The sequence below is a fragment of the Pelecanus crispus genome, chromosome 3 (assembly GCF_030463565.1).
Source record: "Pelecanus crispus isolate bPelCri1 chromosome 3, bPelCri1.pri, whole genome shotgun sequence".
Classification (NCBI taxonomy): Eukaryota; Metazoa; Chordata; class Aves; order Pelecaniformes; family Pelecanidae; genus Pelecanus; species Pelecanus crispus.
Genome location: NC_134645.1, coordinates 13645026 through 13666320, shown reverse-complemented (window position 1 = coordinate 13666320; position 21295 = coordinate 13645026). Strand labels below are relative to the sequence as shown.

Below are 21295 nucleotides of genomic sequence, written 5' to 3'. Positions count from 1 at the left end.
TTTATGAATCTCCCACTTGTTTTGCTGTTGTGTCAGTGACAGAGAAGTCCCTGAAGACAGCCCTCCCCCACTATGGTCCCAGCATCCCTCCAACCAAGCTCTCTTCTCCTGCTTTGTGCATGGTGAGAGGGGGTGTCTGGGCCTCGTGGCCACCTGAGAACATGCTCTGGGTGCCCCATTGTCCTGGTTTCGGCTGGGATAGAGTTAATTTTCTTCCTAGCAGCAGGCATAGTGCTGTGTTTTGGATTTAGTAGGAGAAGAATGTTGATAACATGCTGATGTTTTTAGTTGTTGCTGAGTACTGCTTATGCTAGTCAAGGACTTTTTCAGCTTCCCATGCTCTGCCAGGCGCACAAGAAACTGGGAGGGGGCACAGCCAGAATAGTTGATCCAAACTGCCCAAAGGGCTATTCCATACCATATGACGTCATGCTCAGTATATAAACTGGGGGGGGTTGGCCGGGGAGCAGCGATCGCTGCTCGGGAACTGTCTGGGTATCGGTCGGCGGGTGGTGAGCAATTGCATTGTGCATCACTTGCTTCGTGTATCATTATTATTATTACCATTATTATACTGTTACTATTAGCATTACTATTTTACTTTATTTCAATTATTAAACTGTTCTTATCTCAACCCAGGAGTGTTTCTCACTCTTACTCCTCCGATTCTCTCCCCCATCCCATCGGGGTAGGGGGAGTGAGCGAGCGGCTGCGTGGTACTGAGTTGCTGGCTGGGGCTAAACCACGACACCCATTCATGTTGCTTTTTTTCCCCAGGGATGTTCAGGCAGAAATAGAAGCAAAAGAGCTGCTTTTGCACCAAGCAGTCAATCACCAAGCGAAGCTGGAGGCTGATAAACAGCTCTTCCAGGGGAAAGAGGCCAGCCTGCAAGGGAGACTGAACCACACGATGAAGGTAAGTAAAACTGCCCTGGGTGAAACATCTTTACTACTTCAGAGGAGGCAAAGCAGAGGTGTTGACAAAGATGGATGGTTTGTGTTGCTCTTGCTGTGAAGGACAGGAGTTTTATGCGGAAGAATCATCAGCCACGTCCATACTATTGAATTAAATACAGAGCTTGTTCCCTTGCCATGACAGTATTAAACTCTGATGTTGTCTGTTGAGAATAGTTTGGCCCTTGGTAACACCTGCACAGGTGGCTGAGGCTAAAATTGTGCCAGGGACCATGCCAAAAGCAGAGACGATGGTGTCTGCATGCCTGGGATGTTCAGTGTGGAAGTGCAGATGGAGATAGCTCAGGACTTGTTGCCTTTGTTGGCTGTGAGGGAAACCATAGCTTTGTGAAACAGAGGTACAGATGAGCCTGTGGGGCTGTCTAGTTCTTATTCTGCAAAACCCACTCTTACGTCTGTCCTTTGGAGAGATGAGCCAAACCCCAGTCCATGTGGTATGTATCATCAGCGTGCTGTCCAAAGCAGGGTCTCCTGTGAGCTGTGCTGCGTTCAGCATGCTGATGTGCCAGTTGTTTTACAGTGTCCTGCTGAAGGCCCGTGGCCAATGAACCCGTCCTGCGATATGAGGACCCACAACATCAAGAGAATCTTCTCCCTTTTCTCTGCAGGAAAACACACGGCTACAAAACAAGGTCATGGAGATGGCTGAGAAACTGGCAGCCTCTGAGAAGCTGGTGTTGGAGCTGCAGAAGGAACTCAGCTGTGTTGTGAAGGACAAGGTAGCCTTGAGAAACGGAGATGTTGTGGTTAAATATGAACTTTTCAGAAACTCATCAAAAGATTGACCCTTTTCTATGAAATCTTGTATATTTTGGGTCAGTTGTTACAGTCTCCCCCTCTTCAAACTCTCCTGCGCATTAATGACAACCTGGAAAGAAAAAATACTGGCTTTTAATTTAGGCCTTTCGAAGTTCAAAAAAAAAAAGGATGAGGAAAGTTTGCAATTGTATAAAATTCTACAAATCTGCAGTCTTCAAGTGGGAACTTTAGAGTTTGGTTTCCAGAAAAGAAATGCTTTCTTTTTCACAAGTGTTGAAGTAAAGGGTTAGTTTATAGTGTCTTCCACTCCAGGGAGGCACCTGGTACAATGGTTCTGGGGAAAGAAATGAATCTATGATCTTGTTAGCCAGTTTGGGAAAGCTAGCCTACCTGTAGTTTGGTGTGTCTCACACATGAAGAAAAATGTTTTTCCCCCTCTTTCTGCATCTGGCCCCTCCCACAGGTGTCAATAGGAACCCTTCCATTGAATCTATGGGTCTAGCATCATGACTGGTGATTTAGTAGAGCTTTTGCCTCTCCATTTGGAGAGGTGATAATTTCCTTGATGAAAAGTGTTTCCCTGTGCTTGTGCAGCTGGGCCAGGTGGAGCCCCACAGCCCAGAGCTCCTGAACAAGAGCGAGCACTTTGCCGAGATTGTCCTGGAGTATGAGCGGCAGTGCCAGGTACGGGCGGGCAGCTCTCCAGCAATGCTGTTGTGAAAATACAGCTCTCATTGGCACATCTTTTGGGCACTTTGGCCTGGGGGAGAGGAAGGAGGCAGCTCTGATCAGAGTGCAGAGGGGAATTCCTCTTGTCTTGCTCAGAGTCAGGGGCACAGCTGTGCCCTCAGTAAAGCAGCCTGCGTCCTTGCTCCTGCAGCCCTCTACAGGTTGGTTCCCTTGCTGGGATATGGGGAGGGGGGAGTAGGGGTGGGTCCTAAATTCATCCTTCCTGCCACCCTGTAGCCATGATCATTTTGTTTGGGAACCATGTAGCTCTGTGTATAAGGACAGCCCACACTGGGCTCTGTTGCATTTCTTCTCGAATGCAAGGAGAAAGCTGTTTTCCTTCTTTGGAAAGCATGTTATCAGCTAAATTCTTCTATCTTTTTGGCTTTTCCTTCCTCCTCCTTGCCCCACTTTAACAACCTCTACAAAACTTGTTGCTGCTGGACTCTGCTAGAGAGTCAAGGTGAGCCTGTCCAGGTACCTGGTGTGTGTGTGGTCCAGGATTGGTGGTGTGTGTGTTGTACCTCCTGCAGGGTGCTGGGCTCCTGGCTAGAACTTTGGGCTCTCTGGGACATGAGCACAGCTTCCGTTTCCCTTCTCTCATTTTAAGTGACTTGTGTATCTTGCATGTTGTGAGTTGCTGAGTGATCTGTGCCTTGGCTCCTGAGTCCTGTGCTTATTGCATTGCCCATTTGTTTCCAAGTGCTATGTGTGACTGGGGAATACCACTGAGTAGAGACAATGACTTACCAAATCCCCCCAGCAGGGGCTGAAATCTGCATTTTCAGCAAAGCCATTTCACAGATGCAGTAGACAGCCCTTCTTGAAGCTGTAATTAAAGGCAAACATGCTGGAGCGCTATCCAGTGCAGCATTGCTTCAGGTGGCACCAGAGGCTCAGTGCTGCAATTTTTCCTCCCATTGAGCAGCCCCAGAGTTGCCCATGAGAATGCTCATGGATGGAGAGGTTCGGCCTTCAGGTGTCATCTGCCCCTGTGAAAGGCACCCCCTCAGGTTTATCCTTTACTCTTGTTGAATGCCGTCAGCCCCCTTCCTCCTCTGCTCTCCTGTTTAGAATGGAGATTAAACAAACTGAGTTTGCATTTGTCTAGATCTGCTCAACAATATTTATTAATTGGGATCTTTGGAAGTATCCTAGTTCACAGTCTATTGCAGACCATCGGTTTCCTGGGTGGCAGCGTATGGGATATAATTTGATGTCTGCTCGAAGTGGACAGTCCAGAGGGAGGCAGGATGCCTTGGACACCGTTGTTTCCACTACAGGATGGAGGGTGTGAAGTGAAACAAGCAGTTGCCCAGCTCCAGACACCCTCATGGAAGTGGCTCATTGCACTGGTGTGGTGGCTCATAGTGTGGTGTTCAGCCATGGGACTCCTTGCTGCAGGCTAATGTTGGCACTGAGATGGGATAAACTCCTGTGCTAGCCTCTGAGGGTGTCTCTATGCTAAGCAGGCAGCAGGACCTGCCTCGTGCTCTGCTGCCCATGGGATCAGCACCTTCTCATCTCACTTTCTTCCTTCTGCAACCTAGAAATGTTCCCTTCCAGAGCCCTGTTGGGACTTGCTTCACTGTAAATCCTGCTGTTGCTTTGTCTGCGTGCAGTAATGCTTATTGGCTAGCCTGGATACCCACAGGAGTGTCTTGAGGATGTAAACGCAAACCTCTGGACTGTGTGAGGGATCATACTGAGATCACGATGTTTCTCGTGTGTTGGTCGCTAGCAATGGTTTTATTTAAGTCAGGAGGGGTCTCAGGAGGTCCAACCCTCTGAGGTGGCTGCAAAAGCCCCTGGTATTGTGTACTTTTGCATGCAGCAGCAGTTGCTTGTGGCTCTTCATGCTTTAGAGTGTCTAATGATGGTTCTTGTAATAGTGGTCACAGTAATCTGGGCTTCTATTTCTTCTCTGGCTCTTCCAAAATCTCCTATCTCTGCCTGTTTGGGATGGAAGAAAATCCCCCTGCCTTATTCTCTGACTGTGCTGGCGAGGGGGCTCTGCTCTTCATGCTGCAAGAGACCCTGAGTATGCATGGCTGCTGGGAGCTGTGGGCACTTGGCTCCCTGCAGCCCTGGGGAGCTTCATAGCCACATTTTGACCAGTCTCTGCTTCAGGTGTTGTGGGATGAGAATGGAGTGCTGCGGAAGGAGCTGGAATGGCTGCGTCTCCAGCTACAGAAGAGCAGGGCTGAGAGAGGGCTGCCAGCAGGAGGTAAAATGCAGGAGGGTTTGGTACCTCTCCATCTTCTCAGCAAGAACAAGGTTCCCTCCAGATTGGAGTTTCCATGGGAATGTGGGGTGGCTTGTTCCTGAAGCTGCTACTGCCAGTTCAGGCAGCCATGGAAGGGAGGAAGGGGGTGATAGGTGGTGAGGAGGAGGGAGATGGAAGGAAGAAGGTTCTTCCAACTTGAGAGCTGGTGATGATGACCTGTGGACTAGGCAGCTGAGAGTGAACAGGCAGATTTTCACTGTTGAGGATGTTGAGGAAACACCATCTAATAAAGAGGAAGTAGTCCCAAACTGTAGGTTGGGAGATTCAGGTTGAGCATTAGGAAAAAACTTCTGGCCCAGAGGGGGGATGCAGCCCTGGGACTGGTTGCCAGATAGATGGGGGATCTCCATCTTTAGGGTTGTATGGACTTGAATGGACTTGACCCGATGAATCTGCAGCTACCCAGATCAGGACAGCTAGGCCTGTGCTGTCTTATAGGCCTGACCTCACAGGGTTCCTCTCTGCCAGGGTGCTGCTCTCCCAGCCCTCTGGTTCCCACTTCTGTGTGCACAGAGACATCGCTCTCAATAGAGCAGCTCCAAGAGCAGTTGCGGGACCTGAAGGTGCAGCTGGAAACCAAGGTGAGGAGGGTGGGGGGAGATGTCCTGACCTCTTGGCACAACTGCTTGGTATGCACCCTGCTACAGCATGGCTGATGGGGCATCTGCTCCAGGAGGGTTGCTGGAGAGTTCAGGCTGGGGAGCAGGGTACCTTGTCTCTCTGCTGGGGTTATTGCATGTGCTTCCCCAGCCCATCTTAGCTGGTAGGAGGGTTTAGAGCCCTTACTGGCTGGCAAAAGCTTTGTGGAAATCTCTGTCACCTTGTGAAATGTTTGTGTGGGTCTTGTTCCTTATGGGGAACCAGAGATTAATTCTACTCAGTGTTGCTGTTGCAGTAAAACCAGCAACAGGACCAAGAGGAGAAGCAGCCAGGTGTCTCCTGAGGGCATGGGGGGCAGGTATCAGAGCCCTGTCTCCCTGGGCTTGCAGTGCACTTTTAACCTGCTTGCCCTAAGGTGACAGTGTGAGCCAAGCCCTCCCTTTAGACAACAGTCAGTGCTCATGTGACAGGCCTCTGTTTCCACCTTCACTCCTTTTGCTGCTGAACTGAGATGTTGGGGATGCTTGCTGGGTTTCCATTGCAGCACTGCAAGAGTAAATCCTGAACTGCCACACAGGTGATGAACAGTTCAAGGAGCACAAAGCTGATTGCAGATCTTCTGCCTGCTTCACAGTCCTGCCTTTGTGCTTATCAAATCATGGAGTGTCTAGTGTTTACAGGGTAGCCATGGGGAGCACCAGCTACTCACCACCACATCTTGGACAAGGGACCACTCTGTGGGGTGGTGGAAGGATATGAGGAGCAGTGGCAGATGATGCCCTGGCCTCCCCTTTCTCCTCTCTGGGGTCCCTTGCAAACAGGGAGAAAGGGGAGGACTGTGCTGCTTGCTGGCAAAAGCTGGGACCCACAGATATCTGCTTGTTAGAGGCTGCTGTGTGAGAGTGGTTATTGCCCTAAATTCAGTAGGGACCAGAACTGCCTGAAGAGTGTCCCCTGTTGAGAGGGACCAATAGATTGATCTGAGTCAGAGCTATTGGAGGAGAGGGGAGCTCTTGGGAGCATGGTGCTAATATCCAAATCCTGTCTCCTCCCAACAGATAAACGATTATGAGGAAGAAATTGAGTTAATGAGGAACAACACTGAGAGAGAGAAGAAAGACAGTGAGGAAAGCTTCAACGCTGAGATGCACAAGATGGAAGAACAGAAAAGAGACCTGGAAGAAACAGTTGCAAAGTACTGGGCTGCAACTGATAGCCTGAAAGAGCAAAAATATATGTGGAGCCTGGAGCTGGAGGAGAGGTTTGAGATGGAGCAGGCCAGGGTAGGACTACGGCACACTGAAGGCATTTACCATCCAGGGCAGCAGCTGGACCAGGAGGGAGAAGAGCAGAGGACGCAGTGCAGGGACAGAGAGAGCCTGAGGTCTGGCACCATTCTCTTTCTGGGGCTAAGCAGGGGACTAGGGGTTGTATCCCCTGCTTGTACTAGAGTAGGTTGATTTCTCACGGGGCTGGAGAGCTGCTTTAATTTGGAAGAAAATCTGGGCAGTATTGCAGAGCTGCAGCTGTTTGAAGTGAGATGTCTAAACTCCCCTTACATAAGTGCTTTTATTTCTAGACTTTAAGTTTCCCTGCATGTTCTACAAGCTTGTGTCAGAGGCAGTGCCCAGCAAAGATTGTATCTCAAAACAGTGAGAGAAATAAGAGAGCTTTCATCAGTGTTTTCTTATTAGCTCACTCTTGGTCCTTCAGCAAAGCTACCTCTACTTGCTAGATCATCACAACCTACTGTCTTAAAAGCAGCAAAAACCAGCTTAAATTTCTCTATATAGCCAACACAGACTGGCTTATGGGAGAGTAAGGTTGTCACTAAATGGCTGTTCGTCTTCCCTTCCTGTGCTTGTGGTGCCAGTTCTGCAACCTCCTGAGGGGCCAGAATGGTCTTGCAGAGGAGACTGGAGAGGAATCGGACAGGAAACTGTTGCCTGCCCATGCCTGTCCCCTCCTGCTTCCCAGCACACCCCACCACTGTCCCCCGGCTTTCCTCCTGCCTCTTCCCTGCTGTGCATCCCTTTACTGCCTCTTGTCAGGAGCAGAGTCCCCTTCGGCAATATGCAAGTGGAAGATTTTGCTAGGTAATTATCCCCATTTTAGGGCTGAGGAGCTGAGATATGAGGTAGGTGTGGGAGAAAGGAGGTGACTTGGCTGAAGTCTCTGGCAGACCAAGGGAACAAACCCAAATAACAGGAATACAAGGCATTGGAGCTGTGTTACCACCATCTCTGGTGAATGGTAGAGGGACTGGCTGTAGTGGGGAGTTTTCAGAGTTGTTGGAAAACATCTGATGGATGAGTCTTTGAGAAGTGCAGAATGGTGTGGGAACTTTCTGTAACGTTTAAGTAATTGCCTTGACTTTGCAATCTAAAGAAGACTTTGCATTGCCTCTCCAGCAAAAGTATGTTTTGAGGCTGGCTGAGCTTTCCAAGCTGTGTTGTCAAATCCAGGTCAGCAAAATGTTTTTTATCTTTAGGAAAGATGCAGAGGTTGAACATAATTGAGAGCTGTCATGGAGTGAATGCCAATGTGAGGACAGCTGTAAGGCTTTGTTGCAGCAACATTGGTGTGAGAGGAGGTGATTTCCCAATGATAAAGGCTCCAAGGGGAGACCTTCAAGAGCAGTGTGCCCAGGAGAGGCAGCAGTGGAAGTGGAAGGAAAAGGACATGGTCTCTCTGTGGAAGAAGAGGCAGCTAAAGTTGGAAGAGAAAGTTAATGAGGAACAAGTCAAGATGTGTGAGATCCTGGCTGTTGAGAAGAAAAAGAGAAAAAAAGCACCAGGATGAAATGGGAATAATGCAGAGACCATGGGGCTGAGGACTCTGGTGTTGGAAGGGACAAGGTGTCTGGAGAACTGCCCTCTGGGGGGAAGGGAGCAGGTCCCCAAGACTCAGATGAGCAGGTAGACCAAAATCTCCTGTTGCAACCTCAGCACTGAAGGAACAGAGAAGAAATGAAAAATTGTGTGATGGATGGACCAGTGCAGACAGTGAAGACATCTGTTGCAGCAAATCAGAAGGCTCAATCTAGAAGCTGGAGCCAAAGCTGAAAGCATTTGTCAAGGAGAAATTAAATCTTGATAGACAAGGGGATGTGCTTGGGAAGGAGGCAGAGATCACAAAGTTAAGTGGTTTGCGTTTGCCTTTGCACAGCAGACACAGCAGCGTGTCAGACATAGACAGATGATCTGGAGGGCAAGAGGAGGAAAAAGCCCTGGGAGACAGAGTGGCACAGCAGCATAGGAGGAAATATGACATTCAGGCTGTCACAGTGGAGCTGGAGAGGGAAAAGATCAGGGTGAAACTGGAGCTGATGCAGCTCAAAGATGTCGTGCACTGGCTGGAAAATGAACCCAGAGCTCAAGAGAGTGGGAGCTTTGAGTGCAAAGGCAGTTTGCAGAACTAACACAGTGCTGCTGCTGAAAAAAAAGCAGATGCAGACTGCTTAACATGATGGTCCAAGACACTCTAACAGCAGCCACGTTCTCTCTTGATGCTCTAACAGCAGCTATGTTCTTTCGTGACACTCTGTAACAGCAGCTATGTTCTATCTTGCTGTTCCCCGCATGTCTTTTACTAACCATGGGAGTGTGGTCAGAGAAGTGGGATGTGCTCATGTGGCTGACCATGCACTTGTCTCCTCTGCTTTGTACAGCTGTACGTGGGTGTTGGAGATGCCACAGGAAGCACAGCATGTGAATCCTGATGTAAAACTGACTCAGAAGGCAGTTGCTGTGAGGACTGTCCTGCCAAGCAGTAGGAGCAAACACCACACAGCCCAGGCACTAGTCCTCTCGCTTGGAGGAAACTTCCCCACTCAGCTCCTCTGCCTCCCACATGCAGTGCCACAAACTGCAATTGTGTCCTCCCTGCCAGGATGGACAGTCTGTTCTCCTGCGCTCTCCCCTGAAGAATTTGGGTCCTGTGTGGACCTGGCGTTTAGCAGTAGCTATTGGACTGTCTGTTTAACAAAGGAGTGAGCTTCCTTCCCCCAAGTGCCAGTATTTGTGGCCTCATGGGAGACTGGGAGTACAAGTAGGAGTGGAAGGATAATGAGGCAGAGAAAGGCTACCTTGGATTATTTGGGGTCATAGCTGTTGTGTCCAGCACTGTAAAATGACAGAGGCCTCACAAGCAAGCTGACTTCTCCAGACGTGGCTCTACTGCATTTGAGGGGTTGGGCTCACCACCTGGTTGTCCTGTAATGAAGTCTCGGGGTGTCTTGATGAGCCAAATCACTTTATTTCCACTCCTTGGCAGGCCTGCAAAATAATTTCAGCCAGCTAGATGCCACACAAATTCAGGGTCTGATGCTATTTGTCCTTATTCCCCTTTATTTCCCTTCCCTTGAAGACCTGCTCCTTCTCTACCAGTGTCTCCTGATTGTCCCCACATGTTTTGGGTGAGTTACTGGATGTTTTTTTCGCAGATTTCTTTAGTTCTTGCTGTCCTTGCAAACCAAATGGGAACAGAGTAGGGAGCCAGCGTAGGATGGCAAGACCAAACAGGGCTTTTGCATGGTTTTCTCACTCTGCTGTCTCTCCCTGCAGGGGAGAGCTGTGCCAGCTGCTGGAGAAGAACAGCGTGCTGAAAAGTCAACTTGGGAGACTCCAGCAGGAGCTGCAGCTAGCAAAAGAGAAGAGCACCGAACACGATGAGTAAGAGGAGCCAGCTGTGGGAGGCTGGCAAATGGGTGGATAGCTAATGCTTGTAAAAGGAACAGCCACTCAGGTGCATTTACCAGATTTCAGCTGGCTCAACCTGCCTTTTGTTTTCTCATTTCTGAGCAAGCCAGCACTCTTACACCCTTCACTCCATGCAAAAGCAGCCAGTGCTGGGATGGGCTTGGTCAGCCAAAGGCTTGGGCAAGCCAGAGCACAGGGTCTGGAGCTGGGTTTGGGGAAGACTGTGGGGATGGGTATGCTGAGGGAGGAAAGGATGGGCTGCTTCGCTATATAAACCTTTTGGCCAGTGGCCTGCTGCTGCCTTAGGAAGCTTGAGATAGGTACTGGGGTTACCCACTGAGCCAGAAATCCAAGGAGAGCCAGGTTTCTGGTGTGGATGATCCCAAAAGTCTGCTAAGCTGGCTCTCCCACTGTTTTTCATCCCCTGATTTTTAGGCCTCTGACAATGTTGCAGGACTTTGGATGTCCCCAGCTGTCTGCCCTGGGCTGGGCTTAGTCACCTGTTGGGGCAGAGACACCTGACCCACTCCTGAATCAATTCAGGACCATATCTATTTTGGCCTGGCTTTGCTTCCTGTTGCAGGCCAAATCCAGATGTGTGGCTCCCTGAAATGGGGCCCTTCTCTCAGGGGCTGTGGTTTGCTGCTCTCTGGCCTGAAGCTGATCGTATCCCTCTCCTGGACAGGAAACATGTGAACGAGTTGGGCAGAGAGAAGGTGGAGGAGCTGGCTGAAATAGCAGAGTTAACAGCATTGGTAAGAAGCCGTTGACACTAACTGACTGGCTCTTGGCTGAAGGATTTAGGAGGACAAAATCTGCCTTGCTTATAGAGGAGAATGGGAATGTTTGTTTCAAACATTCAAAACCAGTCTTGCTTTGAAGAACCAGCTTCATTTTATAGCTTGTCAAGTAGGGAAAATTTGACAAAAGCCAGTGAAGGGCTTACAGAAGAGAAGGTGTTACTACAAAATCTCTAATGAGGTTGACTTTACCTACTTGCACTCTGTCTCCCAGAGATTTTGCTCATTCCCAGTCTCAAACCCACATGCCCACAAGCCCTTGAACATGTGGGCACACAAGGCCTGGCCAGGATTGCTTGTGTGCAACATGGATGAGGGTTTCAGGCTGTTAGTTCCTCACCCTGTTCCTGGGATTTCTCATGACTGGGAACCACAACCTGTTTTTTGGACATGTGTTTTATACTCTTCGGGGCCATCAGCCACAGCAGGGTGGTCTTTGCTGGCCCTTGCTGGCTTCAGCTTCCATTAACCTTCAGCCATAAACTTGCTGCCCATTGTCTGCTTTTCTTCCTTTGGAGGAAAGCTGTGTTGCTTGCCCATTTTTCTGGAAGGCTAGCAGACGAATGGGATGTGGGGTGTGTTGCTGCCCTGCTGTTAGATGTGTGCTTTCTACTGATGTGTTATCTGTGCTGTGGTCAGGTCAGAGCACAGGCCAGAAACTGCACCTTGCTCAGCATTACTGCTGGGGATGGTATTCTAGGAGCAATTTCTGGGGGATGGTGCCCTTTACTGTTGATGCAGGCTGTTCTTGTAGCCCTTACTCGGCTCTTTCATCTGGTACTTTCACATGTGCACGCAGACACGTTTCCATTCATACTGTATTCTTACCAATCTTAATATTTGTTACACATCTGTACACTCACTCTCCCCTGCTTTCCGTAGTGACCTCCTCCAGGGCTATCATCTGTGTGGATTTTCTTACCTATGAATGCTGTGCTTGAACTCTGCTGCTGGGCTTTGGTCAGGCTGGGAAATGAGGGCACTTGTCCTGAGTGCCCGCAAGGCCCTGCAGCAACAGCAATGTTCCTGGGTGGAAACCTAGTGGGGACAGCATGGGACAGATTAAGTCTCTGTTGTCTCCCTTCCCACCCCAAGCCTCTGTGCATTAATTGTTTTTTTTCTCAACCTTTTCCAGAGTGAGAAGAGCAAGGGGGAGGTCTCCCACCTGAATGTCAAGGTGTGTCAGCTGGGCTGTGAACTCAGTGAGCACAAGGCCAGTCACAGTGCTGGCCCTGGCACTGTCCAGCTGCGGAGCCAGAGGCTTGTGGAGGCTGAGTGGCTACGAGGAGCAGATACGGCTGCAAGGCTGGAGCACCACCAGCAGCATGCAGCATGTTGGGTGGAGATGGAGCTGCTCCAACAGCAGCTCAAGGCCTCGCAGGAGAAGGTAGGTGTCATTCAGTTGGTGGCAGGGTGGCAGGCTGCTGAGTGGTCCCTGTGATGTTGGTATTGCCCTGTTCAAGGCTGTATTGGACACCTTCCCCAGGCAGAAAAGACTGTCCTCTTCCTCTTTGTGGGTGACAAAGGATTCGCCCTCCTGCTCAGATATGTCTGAAGCCAGTTCACATACAGCTTGGGACAGGTCCTTGCTCGCAGCTGCCCCTGCGGTGTCCCCTCTGTCCTTGTCCTGTGCAGGCTGGCTGGGCAGGCAGAGGAGATGGAGGCTGAGTGGAGGTGGCTCACACAGGAGTGCCAGGAGCTGTGGTTCCCCATGGCTCAGCTGACAGAGGAGCTAGAGGAGTGGCAGGATCAGGTAGGGGCTGGGCAGGGATGACAGGGGCTAGGCAGGCCATGTCTGAGGGGAAGTAAACGAGGTGATCAGAGCAGGGGAACAAGGACCACGAGGATAGAGGAAAGCTGTTGTGAGAAATCTCCAGATGTGTTAATATCCCTACCCTGGGAACAGGCTCATGGACTGGCTTTCTAGAGTACACCTTGCTCATGTCAGCCACCCCTAGGGCAAAGCTGGACCAGACCTGTTTCCCAGTACCAGGTTGCCCTTTGCTGGTGGCAGGAAGCAGGAGACGTGTAGTACAGGCAGGGACTGAAGCCCAGCTTGCCTGGGATGTATCTAAGAACAAACCCAGGTGAGCAGCCCTCTCCACCTCCTGCCATTGCGGCCCTTGGTTCTAGGACTCCCTCCCAGAGATTCCCCCCAGCAACGACTGCTCCTCGCTGCTCACCAAGGGAAGCATCCAGCAAGGGGTCCCTGTTTCTCCTGCAGCTCTCGGTGTTCTCCATCTCTGGCTTTGTAGGCTGCCCAGCAAGCACCACTCCCATGGTCCTGCTGCTCTGCTGTGGCCATGTTGGCCCCTGAGGTGGGGGCTGAGGGTGCTTCCTAACCTCTCACCCACAGCACACCCTGGGCCTGTCTCATTGCTGCCACGAAGCTGTAACCAGCTATCGGCCTTCCTGTGTTACAGCTCTTAGAAGCCAAAGCAAGCCTGAGCCTGGCCCAGACTCAGCACGCTCTGCAGTTGCAGCAGGCCAAGGCCCAGATGAACAACATGGTGCCAAAGAAACAGTTTGAGCAGCTGCAAACCAGCTTGAGAGAGGAACAGTGCAAGGCTCAGCAGCTCCAGGAAAATCTCCACCGGCAGGCTGAGCAGATATGCAGGCAGCTGGTCAAGACCCAGGTAAGCAGGGAATTGTGGGAACTCAGTCAAGGGTACCAGGGATGGAGCACTGCTAGCCTGAAAGGCAGCTGTGGTTGAAGCCACAAGAAGTTTGGGTGGAAGATGCTATATATCAAGAGTCCATGTGGAAAATGCACTTGATCTTTAAATTCAGCCACAATTTTCATTCCTCATGAACCCAGTCACCACCCTGCACTCAAACAGGAGCCCTCCCCACTCTAATCCACCTACCCCAGACTAGATACCTTGTGCCTAGAGGAGCAAGAGTTACCCAGGGAGACACTCTGTGTTGACTCACTCTGGGGGAAGAAAGTTTGAGCCCCCTACATGGAGATGTAGTCTGCACAGAGTGGGATGGTTTTATCTCTAGGACAGTGGGCACCAAGGTGTTGGGTTTTTGTGAGTTTGTCCTTTGTTTCAGGACACTGTGATTCAACTGAACTAACCTGCGCAAAGATGGAGCAAATTATAACCAAGGAATTAAAATGAGCAGACACAAACCCAAGGAAACTGTGTCTCTCCCTGGGCTTTTCTGGACACAGTGGAGCAAGGGGAGGCCATTGGCTATTTTTTTTTTATAGAAAACATTGCTGGGAAATCTGTGCCTTGTCTTAAAACCAGTTGGTGCTGACCTAGGGAATGTTGTACTCCTCTAGACACTTGTTCCACTGCTCTTTGCATCCTGCACCACTTCTGCTGATCCCCTCATGCTCTCCTTCAGGGAGTGTGAAGGTCTGTGAGCGGGGCCCTGGGGAAATGCATGGTCCAGGATTGCCAGGGGCCAGGTGAGTGCTGGGACAACCCAACATTAGGCTTTGTTGCCCACTGCAGGAGGAACACGAGCGTCTGCTGCAGGCAGCTGTGGAGCAGGCAGAGGGGCTAGAGCACAATCTGAGGAGTGCCAAAGCTGTGCTGGCAGAGAGGGTGGCTCAGCTCAAAGACGCCCAGGTGAGTGCAAGGGGGGTTAATGCTGCGTGCCCCTGCCTGGCTGGGACTCCTGCATGGGGAGGCTGAACCTTAAGCCTCCTGACCCTGCTGTAGGCCCAACTCTCCAGGAACAAACTGGTGATCGAAGACCTTCGTGAGGAGAACAGGGGGTTTGCAATGGCCCTGCAGGCGGCTGAGCTGAAGCAGAAGAACACTGAGGAGAAGAACCAGCTGTTGGAGGAGCAAGCCTCAGCTCTGAAGCAACTCATCGGAAAAATCACACCTGCATCTCTGAGTGGGTGATGGGGCACCCATTGTGGCAGTCCTGCCCCTGGTCCTGGCCAGGGTTTGTCAGGTGCAGAAGGGGAGGTATGGCTGGGTTGGGAAATCCTTGTCCTGCCTTGTCTTGCCAGGATTTTCCTGGGTAGAAAGTAGAAAACAGAGAAACCAGACAGATTCCTTTAAGGAAATTGGTCCTGTGGATAGCTGAATTTTCCTACTGAAAACACCAGCTTTGGAGCCTTTCTTGGTGGCAGAGTGTGCTGTTGTAAGTCAGGTCTGTCTCAGGGCAGCCATCCCACAGGAGCTGCCTGCACTCTGGCAGCGTGTTTGGTGGTGGTACAGATGTTTCCTCGCTGCGGAGGGTTGCTGTTGGGACCACGCTGTTATGGCTGAAAAGCTAGGGCAGGAGGGCTTGCAGGTTCCTGCATCTGGCTCACTCCAAGCAGGAAAGCTGTGTTGTAGCATTAAAATGTTTGCAATATTATAGCACCTCCTGTCATTTCCAGTCTGCTCTGTATTTCAGTAGCCTCCCCCACCTGTTGCTGAACTTTTATTCCCTCCTCTTGGGCTCTAGGAGACTCTGGCCCTCCTAAAGCCTGAGCCTAGAATCCAAACCAACCTGTTGCCAGATTGTTGCCTCTGTGGTGAGCAGGAGAGAGGGGCTGAGGGAAGAGCCTTCTTTCAGTTTGAGCCTCCAAGGCTCAGGGCAGGGTTGGTGACCCCTACTCAGCACTGCACTTCTTCAAAGGAGACCAGGACACATGGTAAGTGACCTGCATCACCTTGCCTTCCTTCTTGGCCTTCACACACTGGCAGCAAGTACTGCTCTTGCCAAAATAAGTTGTCTAAAAGGCCACAAAATCCAGGATTCACATCAGCAAATGCCCAATTTATTGATCCGCCCAGGGTGTTACCCTCTGCATGGAGGATGCATCGTTGTCACAGTGCCCCTGCCTTGCTCTGTGCAGAGCAGAGGGTATTTACATGGGGGCTGTGGTTGCTACTAGCTGTGAAAGGACTCCTAGGATTTTGGGGGCTATGGAGACTACTGCACAAGAGAGACTAGACTAGCTGGACTGGATCAGGGTAGCAAAGCAGAGGCTGGACAAAGTCCAGCCAAAGAAGAGGGCTTAAAAATAGGTCAGGCTGCTGTTGGTTCAAGAACAAAAGGGGTTAAGTTGGCTGTGAGCTAAAAGTCAGCCATTGCCTTTAAGTCCCAGCCTGCCAGGGCAGAGGGGTTCCCTGGCCCTGGGACAGTGCCAGGAGAGGGCTGGAAGCTGTGACTGAGGCGGCCTCCTTGGTCTAGGCGTGCTTTTTCTGCCCTGGTGGATGACAGCTGAGTCTCCTTTCTTTGCCTTGGGGGCAGCCCTGATTACAAGGGTGATGAGGGAAGCTGGGCTATTACAAGGAGGGAAGCCCCACACAGAGCATGGGCTAGCTCAGGGAGATTCTTTGACTGAGGCTGGGAGAGCAATGCAGTAACACCCTGGGCATTTATCCTGTTCCTGTATTCTTCCCTAAGTATGTGCTTTTTGGCTCCTGTCAAGAGATGGAGGCTAGGCAAACCTCTAGTCTTACCTAGGACTTATGTTTTTGGAAGTGTTACCTCTCAGCCGCTACTCAAGAGTGAGCAGCTCCATTAGGAAAACCAAACAGGGAGAGCAGCTCTTCAGCCTTGCTCTAGTTTTATGCTAACTGGAATCCTTAAAACCCTCTGCTCCCTTTGCTGCTCCTGCTCCAAATAGTCCCTAGGCCCTGCCAGACCAGTGCTCTGGGGAAGGAGACTTCATAGAGAGACAGTGGTGCAGCCCAAGCGTGACAAGAGAAACCTTGGCCAGGCCCATGACCCAGACTGCAGTGCTTAATCATTCAGCATCTTAAGAAACAACATTTGTAGGTCTCTGATGGGAGACAAGGCCTCATGTCTAATCCTAGAAAGAAGCTCATGCAGCCTCAGCTGACACTTGGAGGAACGGCTCCACTGAGACACCTAAATAACCAGTTGAACATCAGCCTGCAGGGTCAAGATGGGTTGGGCCAGAGAACCAGGTCAGAGTGTTTTAACGAACACAACATTAACTCTTGAAAAACGCTAAATTGAAGGCTGAAGCAGTTCTTTATTTTGCAACCGTGGAGCTCTCCTGGCTTCCGGAGCCCAGCGGGTTGGTCTCTTACTCCCACATGCATAGTGTGAACAAAAAACTGCTCCAAACAAAAATGCATTCACAAAACCTGCTTGTAGCTGTGGGGGTTGGGTAACACCCCCTTCCCTGCCGCCCCCGATGCCATCCCCCACTATGCCAGATTCCCAAGATTGCTACATTACCAGCATGCACCCTTTGGTCGTGAAGAGCTGGCCAGTGTGGTTTGCATACTTCATAAACTCAGGGCTGATCTTCATGTCAGGTATCAGAGGCTGCTAAAAGGAGTGGCAGGGTGCCCACCACAGAAATACTGAGGTGTCTGAAGCCCTGCACACACCAGAGTTCAGTCCCCGTTGTGGGCAGGCCACCAAGCGACAGTTGTCCCTCCTGTCCTGCACGCTTATGACAGAATGTGCTCAAGGACTCCTTGTCTGATTAACTGCTCGCATTTCCAGCGGGGTAAGAAGTGCTGCACAGAAACACAAACTTTCCTTGAAACCCAGGCAGACTGGATTTATTGCTGCACACAACCAGCTCTGTTTGTTGTGCCAGCTGCATCGTGGTACTAGATCAGGCAGAGCTGAGCCACAGTCCTGGGCCACAAAGACAGCTTGCAGCATGTGCAAGGAGCCGTGTGTGCAGGAACTGTGACATGCTGCAAAGCTGGGATAAGTGGGGATGTCATGGGAGTGAAAGGGAAGGAAGAGAATGGACCACTCTGTCTTGTCACAGGTACCTGGCTATTCTTCTTCAACAGGACAGTGGTACCATCATCAATCTCAAATTCTCCATAGTCTCTTAAACACCGCACCTGCAAAGCGGAAATGCAGCTCTCAGATCATCAGATCTCCCATAGAATACAATAGATATCACTGCTGACTTACAACACATGCCCCAGAACTCTAAGTATGGTCACATTCCTACCTGCCTGCTGGAGCCTCAATATAAAGCAGACCTGGACCGATTCCCACAGTCTGTGGACTCTACCTGATGTTCTCTTCCTGCCTCTGTCTGGAGCAAGAAGCACCAGTGAGCAGACCAGCCCAGCCCTCTACAGACTAGAGGAAGAGCAGCACAAGAGACAGGGTCTGGGGAACAGCAACAGCATTTCCAGGAGAACCTCCCCACACACATACCAGAAAATGCCAATCTGTGACAGTGAAACTGTCTTAAGGAGCAGGTTGATTGTTACTACATGTTCTTTCAAAAAGAACATCAGAACAGAGCACTTCAGCTACTGACTCTGATTTCTTGCGTGCTCCTGCTTTGTTGTGTCAATTGTGTAAAACCATTTATAGTCTCATCTGTTAATTGAAATGGACTCTGATAAAGTTAACAATCCTTAACATGGGAACAAGGTTTTGAGTTGATCTGACGGTTGGTTAAGTTTCTGCAAGATGCTGCAAAAACTTCTCACTGGAATTCAGACGACTCACCCCACCACACCAGTTCCCTGTGGACTAGAAATGCCATCTTTCAACATACAACTCAGTAGAAGAAGGAGTAAAACACTGGCAAGCAGAGTGTAAAGAGTAAAATGTAGAAGCTTGTGGAAGCTTTGGTGCTCTCAAAGGCTTTGCTCAATGACCTTCTGACTTCAGATGGGAGTGAAATTCTCTAAAAAAAAAAAAGATGGTTGGGCAAAATGTTTGTTCACAGGCAGAAACCACCAATCTTGCACTTACTTCAATGTACAGGCTTTTAGGAGGTTTTATGTCCTGTGTAAGGTCCAGCCCTTCCTCTCCTCCTACTGACCTCATGTAGGTAGCCAGAGACTTTTTGTACCGATTGAACCACTCCACCTGTAGACATTAACAGTGATCCCTCAGGCAAAGCCAAACAGCTAATGCTGAAAGACAGGTCCCTGATGAGTGAGATCGAGTTTATTTGTGCTGTCAGACCACTGTTCCCAAGCATGTTCATGCCAGCCAAAGGTGAATGCAAGCTCTTCTAAGGGGAAAACTGCCCCAGAGGCAGAGCAATCTGGATTCAGGGTGGGACACATGCTGCTCTGTACGTTGGTCTAGAGATGGCATGCGAAGACTTAGTTCTGCTGGCTGCGAGTCTGATCTGATGAAGACCACCTGATCCTTAAAAGTGCCAAGCATCACCTGCACTCTGTATCCATTTGGGATCGTACCCACAGACAAAGAATAAACAAATCACTATTTACAGAAAGGCATGTTGTCATGTTTATAGTGGAGGAAGAGTGGTCTACCCTATTTTCACTCTACTAAATAGATAATCCATCAGGAGGAATAAGGGGAAAGAGGGGAAGAGTTTAAGACAAGGCTGACTCACTTCCTCAGCTGACATGTGGAACTGGATGGTGTTTGGTAGGACACTGCCATATTCCCACCTTAATGCTCGGATCCGCAGCAACCGGTCATACCTGGGGTAAAAAACAAGGGACAAAACCGGCATCTTTGCACAGTCAAGTGCTAGCAATATCCCCTCGCAACACTGACGTCCCAGTCTGCCCTCAAAGAGGAGCAAAAACTTGGGTCATTCCACCCACTTTCCTTTAAAGGATGTGATTTTTGGCCTATCCAGCAATTAAAATTTTTAAAGAGGAAGAGGAGTCTTCTTTTTGTGCTAGCGTTTGGCGGTACCAGCAATGAACACAAAGACAGCCAGCCCCGCAGCTGCCCTGCTACCGCACCTCGCAGAAGAACCACTCGCCTGGGCCGAGAGCCCCAACACCACCCGTTCGGGGACCCTGTCTTTTGCGGGCTGCGCCCCTGTGCCGGCGGAGATGAACCGACGCTCCGTGCCCCCGATGGGCCGCGGCAGCCCCCCGTCTCCCCCCGCCGCACTCACAGGTAGGCCAGAACGCAGCGCTGGTTTCGGAGCAGGCAGCAGTGCCGAAACCGGATGAGGAAAATCAGGTCTGTCCGTCCCGACTTCGCTTCGGACCTGGAAGAGGAGGAGCCGCGTTACAGAGGCGCGGGCCGGCTGCGGGGGACCACCCGGGCTCTGCGGGACGCGCCGCCCCGGGGCCGAGCGCGGCACTCACACGTCCGCCTGGTTTCGCTCGTACAGCGACCGCATCTCCTCCAGAGCCTGCCGCAGTCCCTCCGCCTGGAACACCGGACACAGTCAGCGAGAGCCGGCCGCCGCCGAGGCCCGTCCCGCTCCCTCCGGCCTCAGCCGGCCCCGCTCACACGGAAGGGCGGCAGGTGCCCGCCGGCGGCGCGGTGCAGCTCCCGCACCAGCCCCACTGCCCGCTCCCCCGCCATGCCGCCGCGCCGCGCGCGCGGGAAACCCGGCCGCTCCGCAGCCAATGGAGGTCGCGGGCGGGGCCCCGCGACGCGCGGGGGCGGGGCCGCTGGCGGGGCCGCGCCCCCCTGGCCCCACCCGCCGCCCTTACGTGCGCCGAGTTGTGCCGGGTCTCGGCGCCGCTGATGCCACAGCCGTGCAGGGGGGTCTCCCGCAGCTGAGGGCTGCAAACCCGGGTGGCAGAGCCGGAGCAGCCTCCCGCCCCCGGCTTACTTCTGCCCGACCCGGCGCCTTACACCAGTGAACCCCGTGGTCCTGGGCCCACCCTGAGCACCCCTGTCTCAGGCAGGGCAGGCAGCGCTGCCACTGCCTTGGCACCCAGCCGAGCACCAGGGCCTGCGTCCCGGCCTGGAGACCCCCACGGGACTGGACAGAGGGACGTGCCAACCCTGCACTGGGCCAGGACAAGACCAACTCATCCCCTCTCCTCATCCACCTCTGTCTTGAGGTTTGAAATTTCACTTTGAAATTTCACTTCTCCTGTTTCTGACTTTTTTTTGGCCTCCCACCCCAAGATAACCCCTCTAGGGCAAGAGAAACAACAGCAGCAATTGGAGGGCCCCAGCCTGGCTTTGGCTTGGAGCAGGGCTGCCCCCGTTGTAGCTCAGGTCAGCTGCGGGCAAGCCCCATACCCATCCCTGTCCCCGACGATGTCCTCTTGCACACCCGAGGATGTTCTCTTGCACACCCAGGGCTGTACAGGCCCCTGCAGGGCGACCGCGTGCCACGTGAGCTGTGCCAGCAGAGCCAAGGACACGGCAGGTTAGAATGAGGGGTACAAGGGTGAGGGGGGTCCAGCATCAGGTTGCTGCAAGGAGACCACTGAAAGCCGTGGGGTCTCTTCCTCTCCCGCCAGCCAGGGCTGAGCCTGTGACTTCCAGACAGTGCCTTCCAGCAGCAGCGATGGGAGCAGGGAATGGGGGGGGTGTTACCACAGACAGTTTTTGAGGTCACGTTGAGAGCCCCCAAGTGGATAAGGCAAAAATTAGCATTTTTACCTCACACTTAAAAAAAAGGGGGGGGACACCTGTAGCAAAACTGGTTTCACCATTTGTCTTTTTGGTCTTCTCTGGGGTGCTGCACAGAGCTGTCTCTCTGACAACCTCTTCCCTGTACAACACTTCCCAGCACACTGAATTTTTTTAGCACTCAAAGCCCTAGAAAGGGAATCAATAAC

At 51.5% G+C, this 21295-nt stretch overlaps 2 protein-coding genes across 4 annotated transcripts; one reads left to right on the top strand and one right to left on the bottom strand.

Moving 5' to 3' along the window:
- The first annotated feature begins 54 nt into the window (after positions 1-54).
- On the top strand, positions 55-15248 carry LOC142593202 (uncharacterized). Its single transcript, XM_075706872.1, has 14 exons — positions 55-122; positions 778-916; positions 1584-1694; positions 2329-2418; positions 4594-4690; positions 5219-5331; positions 6409-6801; positions 7328-7446; positions 9916-10023; positions 10634-10805; positions 11986-12237; positions 13274-13486; positions 14318-14434; positions 14528-15248. Exons 1-14 carry the CDS (start codon positions 73-75, stop codon positions 14714-14716), a joined length of 2163 nt encoding a protein of 720 aa, XP_075562987.1. The 5' UTR covers positions 55-72; the 3' UTR covers positions 14717-15248.
- A 1893-nt stretch (positions 15249-17141) lies between these two features.
- GINS1 (GINS complex subunit 1) lies at positions 17142-20078 on the bottom strand. 3 transcript variants are annotated; one of them, XM_075707827.1, is made up of 7 exons: positions 20004-20078; positions 19856-19920; positions 19660-19755; positions 19141-19231; positions 18525-18641; positions 17576-17650; positions 17142-17308 (listed from the first exon to the last, which is right to left on the bottom strand). In XM_075707827.1, exons 1-7 carry the CDS (start codon positions 20076-20078, stop codon positions 17240-17242), a joined length of 588 nt encoding a protein of 195 aa, XP_075563942.1. In that variant the 3' UTR covers positions 17142-17239. The 3 variants fall into 3 exon arrangements, with proteins under 3 accessions (XP_075563942.1, XP_075563943.1, XP_075563944.1); XM_075707828.1 differs by lacking the exon at positions 18525-18641; XM_075707829.1 differs by lacking the exons at positions 19141-19231; positions 19660-19755; positions 19856-19920.
- Between the last annotated feature and the right edge of the window lie 1217 nt (positions 20079-21295).